Genomic DNA, 13,403 nt, shown 5'->3' with positions numbered 1-13,403 from the left:
AAATAGGCAGAGAGGCAGGCAGAGAGAGAGAGAGAGGAGGAAGCAGGCTCCCCGCTGAGCAGAGAGCCCGATGCGGGACTCGATCCCAGGACCCTGAGATCATGACCCGAGCCGAAGGCAGCGGCTTAACCACTGAGCCACTCGGGCGCCCTGGATTAGTGCTTTAACATTTATAAACTGTTTTCTGGCAAGCTACTTAGAATTTTTAAAGTGATTGACTTTGATCATTAAAATATTAACTTGGTTTTATTTTTATTTTTTCCAGGTGTATGGTGGCTGATGAAGTAAGTGTTTTCATGATTTTTATGTCTTTTATAAAATTCCACAACCAATTTTTAGTGTCTGCTATTTAGCAAGTATTCTTTGTCATTCCATATGACTGTATGTCTATATACGGAGAGAGAAGGAGAGGGGACAAAGAGAATGAGAATGAACATGTCTGTGTTTGTGCATGCACATATTATGCACACGCAGGTGTGTATTTGAAACATATTATTATTAACATTAGTGATACAAAATTTTATGTTGTTGGCAGAGAAAGCATGAATGGGCTTTAAAATTCAGCCTCAGATGAAACTGAACTCTTTCTTTTGGTCATAGTACTGCTTGCTTAAAAGTTGAATTTTTAAAAAATTGCTCTAGAAGTTATTGTTAATTGTTCCATATGAGTGTGAAACATAATATTAAAGTACTATTTTATTATCACTAAACAAAATAGTTTGATGCATTTAAGTACCATGTACTTATATATAATATTATTTTCTTGCTGAAATGGATATTCTTGTTATATAAACCATGATACTCTTTACATACATTCTCAGTAAGGTGAATCAATAAGTTCAAATTTTTATTCAGTTTGAGAAATGTGTTGCTGAGAAATGTGATGCCTTTCAAAGTAACAGCAAACGTTTAAAAACTAGAAATGACGAAGCATACTGAATTTTTTTTTTAAAGATTTTATTTATTTGACAGAGACACAGCAAGAGAGGGAACACAAGCAGGGGGGTGGGAGAGGGAGAAGCAGGCTTCCCACCGAGCAGGGAGCCTGATGCAGGGCTTGATCCCAGGACCCTGGGATCATGACCTGAGCCCATGGCAGCTGCTTAACAACTGAGCCACCCAGGCACCCCACATACTGAATTTTTTAAAAAAATAAAAGTGGAACCAAAGAGATTCTCTTGATTGACTGTCTTAGCTTTAATTACATAAAGACTCACCAGTGGCTTATCTCCACAGTCTCTTCTTTAGGGAAAAAATGAATTACAGTGTAACATGAACAAGAATGGTGTGCAGAAAAGTTAATATGGGGTTACTTGGTTTATGCTGATTTATAATTACTAAAGTTTTTAGTTTGAAATCTTTATTCTACAGGCATTTGTTTAGATTTGATGTTAGGAGTTAGAAACATAGTCATTGCCTATGAAGGACTTCAACAATGTAATTGAAGGGACAGAACATAGACATTTGGGAAACAACAGCAATTTCTGTTTTGGAACAGGATGAATTCCAAAAGCCTCTTCATAAATTAATAAACTTGTTAGTCCAAAATGACTGAAAGAGGTTCACGTTTTTTGTCCCTGATCGTTTTTCACAAATAGGAATGTAAACTTACCCTTCAACCTTCAAAACCTCAAAACTAGGCATAACCATTTTGTTTAATATGTATAAAATATATCTGTGATACATATATGATGCATGTGTGTATTTATATCAGTTTTTTTATGGTAGTCCATTTAAAGGTTTTATTTATTTGTTTATTCTAGAGACAGAGTGTGTATAAGTGAGCAGGGGGAGGAGCAGTGGGGGAGGGAGAGAGAGAAGGAGAGGGAATCTGAAGCCAACTCTGTGCTGAGCACAGAGCCCAACATGGGGCTTGATTCCACAACCCTGAGATCAGCACCTGAGCCAAAACCAGAGTCTAACTCTCAACTGAGCCAGCCAGGTGCCTCTATATCAGTTTTTGAACAAATCAATTTTATGTCTATAGAGATGATACTGTGTCAGCTAACAGCCATCTGATAATCTCTCTACAAGTGATTGAGAAAGAAAATCTTAACAGCTGTGTTACATCATTCCTACCTTGTTCTTCACTTTGATGTTATGGAGTCATATTTGAATGGGCCTTAAATCTATGGAAGTGTCCATGGATTGAAATAAACATTTGATTGACCCCTTAAGTCTCCTTAACTTTTCTTCAACCAACTCCTGCTTCTCCTCAATTAACATTAGACTAAGGATTGTATGGACCTCGTGATGAAGCTTTTAGACAGTAAGTTTTTCATTATACCAACTGCTTTTCCTCATCTCTTACTATTTAAAGTTTCACAGCACTTGTCACATGTTGAGTGATTTTAACACCATTCTTACAACAACATTCTTATTTCTTGATTTAATAGATTTTAAAGAACTATTTAATATCTCCTCAGCACTTAAAAAAAAAAACCCTCCACTTTGTGTCCATCATAATTACTTCTCTCTTTTCACCCACATTTTAAAGACTCAGTCTTTTGCACCTATTTGACTTTACAGGGTTATTATGTTAAATCCTATCAATGATGTTAATTATGAAAAAAGAATCCTCAATAGTGTGATATACAAATGCAAGATCATAGCTCACAACCTCTAATATCCTCTGTTAGCAGTAGACATGAAATACCATTTTTATGGAATCTTACTAAACTAATGTGGATGAAAGTAAATTAAAAGTGTTGAAGTAGAAAGAACTTGTATATATGTAAATTATATGAACTTTGGTTTTGACCTTTATTCGGTTTCTTAATACTGTTCTTCTTTTCTTGTTCTTATCACAAAGTGGTAGTCAAGTCAGGGAAGGAAATGCAGTTTATAATTTAGAGGTCAACCACCTTTTTCTGATTTTTAAATTAAAAAGTGTGTTTTGGTATGATGAATATTTGACTTATCAAATAGCTGAAAGCCTTAGAAGGGCAATTTTACGTCTCTGTTATCAAACCTCCTTTTTTAAAATGCTTGAATACCCACTTGGAATATTGTGTAATTTAGCTGTCTACTGTGATTTTTCTTCCCTAGCTTTAGAAACAAATGATTTCCTTCAAGTGGCATTACTCCCCCTTCCAGTATTTTCCACTATTATCTTTCTTGTGATGCATTCGTTCCCTGTGAACTTATATAATCTATCTATAGTATTTAAGGTAATTATTAACTTTAAATTGGAATGATTTAAATTTGTTTAATTTTAATTATGTGATCATTGTGTGTTTCAGTTGTAAAATTAAATTTCAGAGAACACCAAAGCTGCAACATTTAATAAAATTAACTTTACAAACTGTTTTGAAATACTTCCTATTCACCCTTCTCCCCCATCTTGGTTTAATGAATTAAATGTTGTTTCAAGAACTGTGTAATGAATATACAGAAACTCTTATGAATTTGTGTTGCGTAAATACTGGATTCAGACCACAGTCTATAGTCAGGCTGTTGCACTGTTATCTTGTTTTTTAATAATTACTTGTAAACCACTTTGTCCTTGTTCTTCAGTTGAAAATTATTTCAAGTGTTTATTCATTAAAAAGTTGTAAATGGGGGCACCTGGGTGGCTCAGTGGGTTAAAGCTTCTGCCTTCGGCTCTGGTCATGATCCCAGGATCCTGGGATCGAGCTCCACATTGGGCTCTCTGCTCAGCGGGGAGCCTGCTTCCTCATCTCTCTCTGCCTGCCTCTCTGCCTCCTTGTGATTTCTGTCTGTCAAATAAATAAATAAATCTTAAAAAAAAAAAAAAAAGTTGTAAATGCAGGGGCACCTGGTAGCTCAGTCAGTTAAGGGTCCAACTCTTCTTTTGGCTGGGGTCTTGCTATCCAGGTTGTGAGTTCAAGCTCTTCATTGGGCTCTACACTGGGCATGAAGCCTACTTTAAAAAGTAATTGTAAATGTGAAAAATAGCTTCACATTAACACAAACCAGGTATTTTAATAAGATATCCTTGAAGGAAAATATTAAAACCACACATTTCCTAACTTATTTGTCAAGTATTTAAAAACTATTGTTCTCAGGGCATCTGTATGGCTCAGTTGGTTGTTTGCCTTCAGCTCTGGTCCGCATTGGAATCCCTGCTTAGTGGGGAGCCTGCTGCTCCCTCTGCTCCTCCTCCTGCTTGTGCTGTCTCTCTCTTTCTCTCTGTGTGTGTCAAAAAAATAAATAAAATCTTTAAAAAAAAAACTATTGTTTTCTGTAGAAGTATAGTATTTAGAAAATTTGACAATGTTCATTTTTACTTAAGATGGGATTAACATCCTGGATTTACATAATGGCCTAATGTTATGTCATAATGGACAAAAGTTTCAGTACGTGGATTCTGTCTTCACTTGTCTACAGTATCTATTATCAATGCCAGAAAATTCCTACTTTCATCTTACATAACATTTTTTTGTTAGTACTCTATTTTAGTCCCCCATCCCTAACACACACACACACACACACACTCACACTCTCTCTCTCTCTCTTTTTTTAAGGTTTCCTCCTTCCTGTTACTTGAGAAAACATTTGTGGTGGGGTGGGGTTGGAGGGGTGGGAGGTATACCTAATAAAGCATTGCTTCCTTCAAAAGGAAACCATTTGTTAAGCTGACCTACTTGGTTTCCCTTTGTGGCTATTTTGGACCACATTAATAGGTAAATATTTGGAACAAAGGCCCTATAGTTATCATTATCAATGCTTTTCTTTTGGTCAAGGTGCTTCTCTGGAAGAGCACTTTGGAGGGGAGAGGCTGTGGGACTTGTTCCATGTTGGTAGAAGTATTTCTATAGGCAAAAGTCAAGTTTGAAAACTGTTGTCAGTTTCTCTGCAGGCAGAAATGTGTAGGTGTGTGGAAAGAGAAGGACTCTTTTTGAAGGTTATTTTTGCTCAGAAGATCTTAAAATTGGTACTGAGATATAGACTCTGCCAATATTAACTTTATAGATTTGAGGACTAAGAAATTAAAATAGACATGAAGAATTTTAGCTTTTCTCTTTTATAAGCCTACCCACATTTGACAAAGTGAGCTGAGATAGCAATTTTTATTCCATTGGTATCTACAGATCTTAGATTTCCTTTACCAGGCCCAAGCTGAATTACACTCGCTCCTTGAGCTCTTCACAGTTTTGGATTTATAACCGTCCTGTGTCTATAGAACCATTTTGTTGAGTGGTTGAGCTAGTTAAATAGTTAATATGTAACACCTGTGTGCCAGGTTCTGTTGTAATGCTTTTCATATATTAATTTACTTCATCCTCACAACAATTCCTATGAGATGGTAATATTATTATTATTATTATTATTATTCTCATTTTATAAATAAGATAGCTGAGGTACAGAGAGGTTAAGCAAATTGTCCAAGAATGTACAGAGAGTATGTGCTAGGAACGGAAATATTTGACCTGAAGTAATCCAACTCCCAAGTCTCTTTTATCAATTACTATTCTACATGAAGTCTCCAGGTGCCAGACTTTCTATATTTAGCAATGAGAGTCATTAGGACAGAATAATCTGTAGGACACGGTACTCAAATGAATGAAGCTGACTGTTAGAATAAGGGTAATGGCATAAAACTTTTGTGCTGGTGAGAGTATCTGTATTCCTTTAAATCAGTATCATTTGCCTGTTTCCTTCCTTTCCTTATTTCTAAGGCTAGCCTTATTTTTCTTTAATATCCTCTTTAAAAAATAACCTTTATTTTAGATTTTTAGAATTATTTAGGTTTTATATTTGTAGCATTATTATATAGTATAGAGTTCTTGAGTACGCAGTTCCCTATTATTGTCATAGATTAATATAGCATATGTATCTTAATTAATGAACCAATATTCATGTGTTAAGATTAACTAAAGATCATACTCTATTTAGGTTTGCTCAGTTTTTTGCTAATGTTTTTTTCTGTTCGAGATCCCATCCAGATACCCATTGCATTTAGTAGTCATGTCTATGGAGGCATCTGGGGGTTGTGAGAGTTTCTCAGACTTTCCTTGTTTTGGAAAAACTTTATAGTTTTAGAACTAAAGGTTTAGTATTTTATGTAATGACCTTTAATTGGTATTTGTCTGCTGTTTTTCTTATGATCACACTAGGATAATGCATTTTGGGGAGGAAGGTCATAGGGGTAAAGTGCTTTTGTCATTATGCCAGATCAAGACTTATCAATGTGACTTATTGCCATAGGTGTAATTCACATGTCTTGTTACAGTGTTTGTCAGATTTCTCCACTGTAAAGTTACTATTTTTTCCTTCCTTTCCATACTGTATTTTATTTGAAAGAAAGTAACGGAGTTATACTCCATTTCCTTAAAAGCAGAGTAAATCCATAAATTATTTGGAATTCATTCATTCATGCATTCACTTTGTTATTTGTTTATATTGTATGGACTCCTGGATATTTATTTTTATGTTTTGGATTATTATCCATTGCTACTTTTTGTTGTAGTTGTTGTTGTTGTTGCTCAAATTGTTCTAGCTTAGGCCAGGGGAGCTCTTTCAATTCACTCCAGTGTCCTTTTGACAAACCCCCCTTCATTGTAACTGTTATGTTTGTCTGCGTTGGTTTTTTTGAAGGATTTTCATTTATATTTTGAGCACTTTCTTACTTCTTAGTACTATGGGATGATCCAGGCTCGTCTTCTATATTTCTTGCCCTGGTCCTAGAATCAGCCAGTTATCTAAGAAATCCTGGCTTCTCTTTATTTGAGAATGGTATTAGAACCAGAATCTACAAATTAGGTGTGTATTTGTATCTGCGGGGTTGTCATTTCTTCTAGATCCTTTCAGCTGATAGAGCAAGGAAAAATGTGTGTGTCTGTATACACACATAGGTACAGATACTTACAAATATTTTTATATGTAACCATCTGTTCATACTTATGTCTCCAACTCTAATTATTACCACATAGTTAATTGTAGCCTCTTCCCCTTGCTTATCTATAACCTCCCATTCTGACAGTAAGAATCCTGGCTTCCACCATCTGTCATGCGTTTACTTAATTGTTCAATTCCAGTATACATGTATGGTGATTTCAGTGCTTATGTACAGTTCCTTTTGCCATTATTCTTACAGATTCCACTCAATTCTAAAATTACTTAGCTCACCATCTTATTCCTCTACTTCCTTCAGTGAGAGTGTTTCATATTTAATGATATATTTAAATTCTTTTATCACATTCTGCATTCCATCATGGGATCCCCTGACTATCTAACTTTTTAAAAAATTCTTTGTGGACATTAAAGTTTACTCTCTGTAATGTAAAGTTCTATGGCTTTTCATAAATGTTTGATGTCTTGTATTCACCATTACAGTATCATACAGAATAATTTTACTGCCTTAAACAATTCCCTTTGTTTCACTTATTTAATTCTTCCCAAGCCAATACCCCCAGATAACCACTCATGTGTTTAATGACTATTATTTTGCCTTTTTTTAGAATGTCATGTAATTGGAAGGACATAGTTCACTGATTTTTCAGACTGGGTTTCTTCAGTTAGCCGTATGCTTTTAAGATTCATCTGTGTCCTTTTGTGGCTTGGAAACTTTTCCTTTTTATGACTGAATAATCCATTTTATGGATGTGCACAGTTTGTTTTTCCAGTCACTAAGATAAAGTGATAGCATAGTTGCTTCCAGTCTTTGACAATTATTAAGGCTACTGTTACTGTTGACATGTAAGTTTTTTGGGGGTAAGTTTTTAAATTAGTTGGGTAATTATCTAGAATGGCAGTTGCTGGATTGTATATTTGGTTAGGTTCCTAGAACTGCCTTAAGGAAGTTTCACAAGCTCTGTGGCTTAAAGGAACAGAAATTTAATCCTCTCACAATTCTGGAGGCTAGAAATCTGAACTCAGTGTGTCAGGAGGTTTGGTTCCTCCTAAGGGCTCTGAGGTAGAATACGTGTGATGCCTTTCTTCTAGCTTCAGGTGATGGCCAGCAATCTTTGGTGTTTCAGGGTTTATAGATGCATCACTTAATTGCCAACCCCATCTTCACAGGCTGTTCTGTTTGTTTATGTCTCTTCTTCTTTTATAGGAATACCAGTCAGATTGGATTAAGGGCTTACCCTGCACCAATATGACATATCATCTTAACGAACTACATGTGCAATGACCCTATATCCAAATAAGGTTACATACTGAAGTACTGGGATGTTAAGACTTAAGTATATCTTTTTGGGAGGACACAATTAAACCCATAATATATGATAAGACTGCATTCACTTTTGTCAGAGGCTGTCAAACTGTCTTCTAAAGTGGCTATACCGTTTTCTATTTCTACTACCAATAAATGAATACTCTTCCTCAGCAACATTACTAATAGTTGGTATTGTCAAATTAATTTTTTTTTTTTAATTTTAGTCATTCTACTCTGTGCAGTAGTGTCTCCATTTTTTTTTTAAGATTTTATTTATTTATTTGTCAGAGTGAGCACAGGCAGACAGAGTGGCAGGCAGAGGCAGATGGAAAAGCAGGCTCCCACTGAGCAAGGAGCCCGATGTGGGACTCGATCCCAGGATGCCGGGATCATGACCTGAGCCGAAGGCAGTGGCTCAACCAGCTGAGCCACTAGTGTCTCCTTTTTATGTTAATTTACAATTCTCTAATGACATGATGTTGAGCATCCATTTGTATATTTATATGCCATCTCTCTATATATTTTTGGTGTGGTCTCTGTTCAGTTCTTTTCCTCATTTTTTAAAGATGGATTGTTTCTTTTTTTGTTATTAAGATTTAAGAGTTCCTTGTCTCTTTTAGCTCCAAGTCCTTTATCAGTTACATGTTTTGCATGTATTTTCTCCCAGTTTGTGGCTTGTCTTTTTATATTCTTAAAGGTGTCTTTCATAAAGCATAAGTTTGTAATTTTAAGACTAACTTACCAATGTTTTCTCATTGATTTTCCTTTTTGGTCTTTTATCTTTTTATGCTGTGATATCTGTATTACATTGTTCTTTTTGTGATGAGTGCCTTTCCTTCTGTATCCCATTCTTTCCCAAGTCCATCAACAAAATCACCATTCAAAATAGTCTTCAGATACCTCTTACTCTAGATCACCATCCTTGTTGCCTCTTAGTTTCTCTGAGTTTGCATTTCTACTGTAGTTTAAATTATATTCTGTACTCATCTGCTTCTCTCCCACAGATGGGAACTCCTAGAACTCAAGCCATATCTATCTAATAGTATCTGGGGAATACATTTCCTGTTAATGCTTTATGAATGAATGGATGAATGAGTGAATGAATGAGAGAGAGAGAGAGAACTTCTTTTCTCTTATTAATGTTTCTGTTGTCATTGACGTGAAACCATTGGAACGCATCTAAGTAACATCTCTTTATTTGGACAAGAGGGATATCTTGTCTGCCAGGCACCAGTACTTTAAATCAGGTCCACAGCCTGTTATCCACCTTCACTTATTCTAGGCATAGGGGTAAAGGAGAAAAGATGGAATTAGGGGATCTTCTAATACACTTTATTAAAAAAATTTTAGTTACACTCTTTTTGCTTTCCTTTGAGTTATCTTTTAGTGTGAATTTTTTTTTTTACCTAGAATACTAGCAAAGTACAAATGCAGTTGATTGCATTTTTCAATTTTAAAGAAGTTTACCCTGATTTCTTTGGAAGCTGATGTAATTTTGTTGAGGGCTCCTGCTATTTCATACAGCTGGGTTATTACAATGTTCTCTCAATAATATTGGAAAAAATCCAAACTGAAAAGCAGAGGTGTCTGCACTGGGAAGTTAAACCCTATCCAGATACAATCAGATACAAAATATCTTTCTGGAATTTAATATTTACAGTCCACAAATGCATTTGAAAGGCTCTGCTTCTATTACTGAACCTTAAGGCAACTTTATTATACATTAACATTTCCAAGTATATTATAAGGTGGATGTTACAAACATTCCTACCTCACCAGTTTTGGTTTTTTTTTTTTTTTTAAGATTTTATTTATTTATTTGACAGAGAGAGAGGAGACCACAAGCAGGTAGAACAGCAGGCAGAGAGAGAGGGGGAAGCAGGCTCCCTGCTGAGCTGAGAGCCCGATGTGGGGCTCAATCCCAGGATCCCGAGACAATGACCTGAGCCTAAGGCAGTGGCTTACCCCACTGAGCCACCCAGGTGCCCCATCACCAGTTGTTTCTTTTTTTTTTTTTTTTTCTCTTTCTCTTTTTTAAAATTAACATACAATGTATTATTTGCTTCAGGGAGACAGGTCTGTGAATCATCAGTCTTAAACAATTCACAGCACACATCTTAGCACATGCTCTCCCCAATGTCCATAACCCAGCCACCCTATCCCTCCCCGCCACCCCGCAACAACTCTATTTGTTTCCTGAGATTAAAAGTCTCTTATGGTTTGTCTCCCTCCCTGGTTCCATCTTGTTTCGTTTTTTCCCTCCCTACCCCCAGAACCCCCTGCCCTGCCTCTCAAATGCCTCATATTAGAGAGATCATATGATAATTGTCTTTCTTTGATTAACTTATTTCACATAGTGTAATATGCTCTAGTTCCATCCATGTCATTGCAAATGGCAAGATTTCAATTTTTAATGGGTGCATAGCATTCCATTTTATACACACACACACACGCACACACACACACCCCATATCTTCTTTATCCATTCATCTGTTGATGGACATCTAGGTTCTTTTACAAATGTTGGGTTTCTCTGTGATGTTTTATTTGAAATGGCTTATGTTGCTTTTAAAACGTTTAAGAAATGTTTTTATAGATTTTTAGTGTCCTGTTCTTGTACATTACACTGGTATGAAGTATGTATCTTTCTTAACCTTTACCTAATTTTACTCATAAGTGATCCAAAAAGTTATAGGAGAATGATTCGATCTTTGTTATTTTTTCCAAGTTCTAATCTCATTCTCCTCTCAACATCTAAAGCTAATTTAGAATGGTAAACTAGAATATATATTTTGATGATGATATTTTCATGTTGTGAAATATTATGCATCTAAGCCTGTTGGAAATGAAATGTTTCTTGAGAGTCAAAGTTTTTAGGACAGCTAAGCATCCAGTTTTTTTAAAATCTAACAATTTTGAAAGGAAAATATTTTTTCCATATGATTTCTGTTTCTGTGTCTTTAAACATTGTATACTAAGGTTAATTTAACCTTTTTTAATTTACTCAAGGTTATCAATGAGAAAAGTTAGGCCCTTTACTTAAATCTTAGACTATTTTGTTATGTGTCTGCTTATAATTCTTTATTTTTGCTACTCCAAGGCCTTTTTCTTCCATGTCTTAAGTTTCAAAAGGGGTGCCTGGGTGGCTCAGTGGGTTAAAGCCTCTGCCTTCGGCTCAGGTTACGATCCCAGGGTCCTGGGATCGAGCCCCACATCAGGCTCTCTGCTCAGCAGGGAGCCTGCTTCCCCCTCTCTCTCTGCCTGCCTCTCTGCCTACTTGCAATCTCTCTCTCTCTCTCTCTCTCTCTCTGTGTGTCAAATAAATAAATAAATAAATCTTTAAAAAAAAATTCAACTGAGTAAAATTTAAAGATCTAATTGGCTTTATTAATTGATTGATTAATGAGACAGCATACCATCTAGAAGTAGAGGAGAGCTCTAAAGGGCTACAGAAAAAAGTGTTAAAAGGCAGGAAAAGAATTGAAAAAAATTATTAATAAAGAATTCATTATTTTAGGCAAGGTCTCCCTCCTAAGAGGATCAGAAGGGGTCTACCAATAAATTTCCTAGTGCCGACCAGGAAACTCCTTTATGTTGACTGGTTAAAAGTGACCTTTAAAGGGGTTTAAAACTGCAGTTAGGTTAGATATTAAGTCTTGGTTTATTGACTTGGGACTTTGTGCTAAGTGATGCCATTTTGGGGCCTGTGGTTTTCTTTTGAACACTTAGCCCCTTTGATCATACCTTGAGCTTAGCTGAGATGTGACCAGAATTTAAGGCATTAGTTCCACTCTCAGCTACTCCTCTGAAGTTCTCACAGTTGCTGTTCCTTTGTGGGGTGTTCACAGTTCATGATGTTTTTACTTGACCTCTGTGATACTCACACATTCACAATTTGTAAATTGGTCGATCGTTCTTGTAGTTCTTTTGCCATTTCAGTCTTAGGGCGATCATTTGTTTGGTGGTTCATGGCTACAAACATGTGTTTAAAACTTTTGAGAGAATATAACACACCAGGGACATTATTATGATTACCATAAACAGGGTAATTCCTACTGTTCTGAGTGTATTTTGAAGCCCTGGTTCCCAAGACCCAAACCAATCAAAATCAAACAAGTGAAATAAGACCCTTCTGAAGGAGTCATTCTTTAAGCCAAGTGACTTGCTTGGTGATTTTATGTAAGTGAGTTTCAACCTCCACGGAAGTGTTAATCCATGTATAGCACATGGTGTTGGCCCCAGAACACACCTCCTCACTCAGGTAAAATATAATCAAGAGCTATAGTATTATCCAGAACTCTTTTAGCCAAAGGGTCTAAGAATCTTTGTTGGCACCTACTGCCTGAACATCAGTTTCTGCAGTAATTTCAAAAATTAAAGACAAGTTCCTGATCATAACCTCCTTTACATTTATCCTTAACCAGGGTAGTGGGGACCTGCCAAAAGGAGTGAGTCCTCAGTTCACTGGTACGTCCTTTCCGACTCGTGATGAAAATCCAGGAGAGTCAACCAATAAGATTTCAGTTTGCTTTTTTCTTAGCCTGAAATAAAAGTATGCTCTAAATTCTAATTGTTGCCCCCCTGGCAGTGGCCTGGGAGATGTAGTTAAGGTTATCTTTCTAGGCCAGAGTCAGAATAAAGGAAAGGAAAAGAAGGAGAAAAGGTACCATGTTTAGTTAAAGTATGAAGCCTTAATCTGTCTTCTTGGGCAGAAGCAGTCTTCCTTGATGTCAGCTATTTCTCTTCCTCATCAGTTTGTTTTGGAGGTGTCCAGCATCTATAAAGGACCAGGTATCAGGTAGATAGATGTGTGATGTGTATCCAAGGATCAATACCTTTCGTTTTACAACATTGTTAGTGGTCAGAAGCACTTGGTAAGTTCCCTTCCAATTGGACTGCGTGCTGTCTTCCTCTTAGGTTGTTTCTAGAATACCCAGTCACTGATCTCTAGACTGTAGCCAACACATTCCTATCAATTGGGATCCAGAAAGGTTTTTTTTTAAAAATTGTTATTGACAGGCTTAAGTATAAGACATTAGAGACTAATAGTAGGTTGTCTTACTAGCATTAGACAAGGGATAAGCAGACAGTTATATACTCATAGATTCCAAGAAGTGTATAAGGTTTTCATTAAGGCTTATATGTTTTGCCCAGTGAAATAGGTGCCTCAGTCACTGGCGAGTTTACAAAGTTATATCCCCAAGTGGGAAACACATTTTCATTTAGTTTCTTTGCCAATATGAGGGCATCAGCCTAGCCACAGGAAAAGGCTTCAATC

General features: G+C 36.2%; 1 protein-coding gene across 9 annotated transcripts in view; it reads left to right on the top strand.

Annotated features, from left to right (window-relative positions):
* The window catches only part of ZRANB3 (zinc finger RANBP2-type containing 3), a 338,626-nt gene that overhangs the window by 132,301 nt on the left and 192,922 nt on the right, over positions 1-13,403 (top strand). For 4 of the 9 annotated variants that reach the window (XM_082689300.1, XM_082689306.1, XM_082689302.1 and 1 more), the window contains exon 3: positions 266-284. The exons of the other annotated variants lie outside the window; for them this stretch is intronic. In XM_082689300.1, coding sequence (XP_082545426.1) covers positions 266-284 — 19 coding nt within the window. The remainder of the gene's footprint in view (positions 1-265; positions 285-13,403) is intronic. 9 annotated transcript variants of the gene reach the window in all.

Source organism: Mustela nivalis (assembly GCF_964662115.1).
Source record: "Mustela nivalis genome assembly, chromosome: 11".
NCBI classification, from domain to species: Eukaryota; Metazoa; Chordata; class Mammalia; order Carnivora; family Mustelidae; genus Mustela; species Mustela nivalis.
The sequence above is the reverse complement of the archived record's forward strand: the minus strand, read 5'-3'. Positions and strand labels throughout refer to the sequence as shown.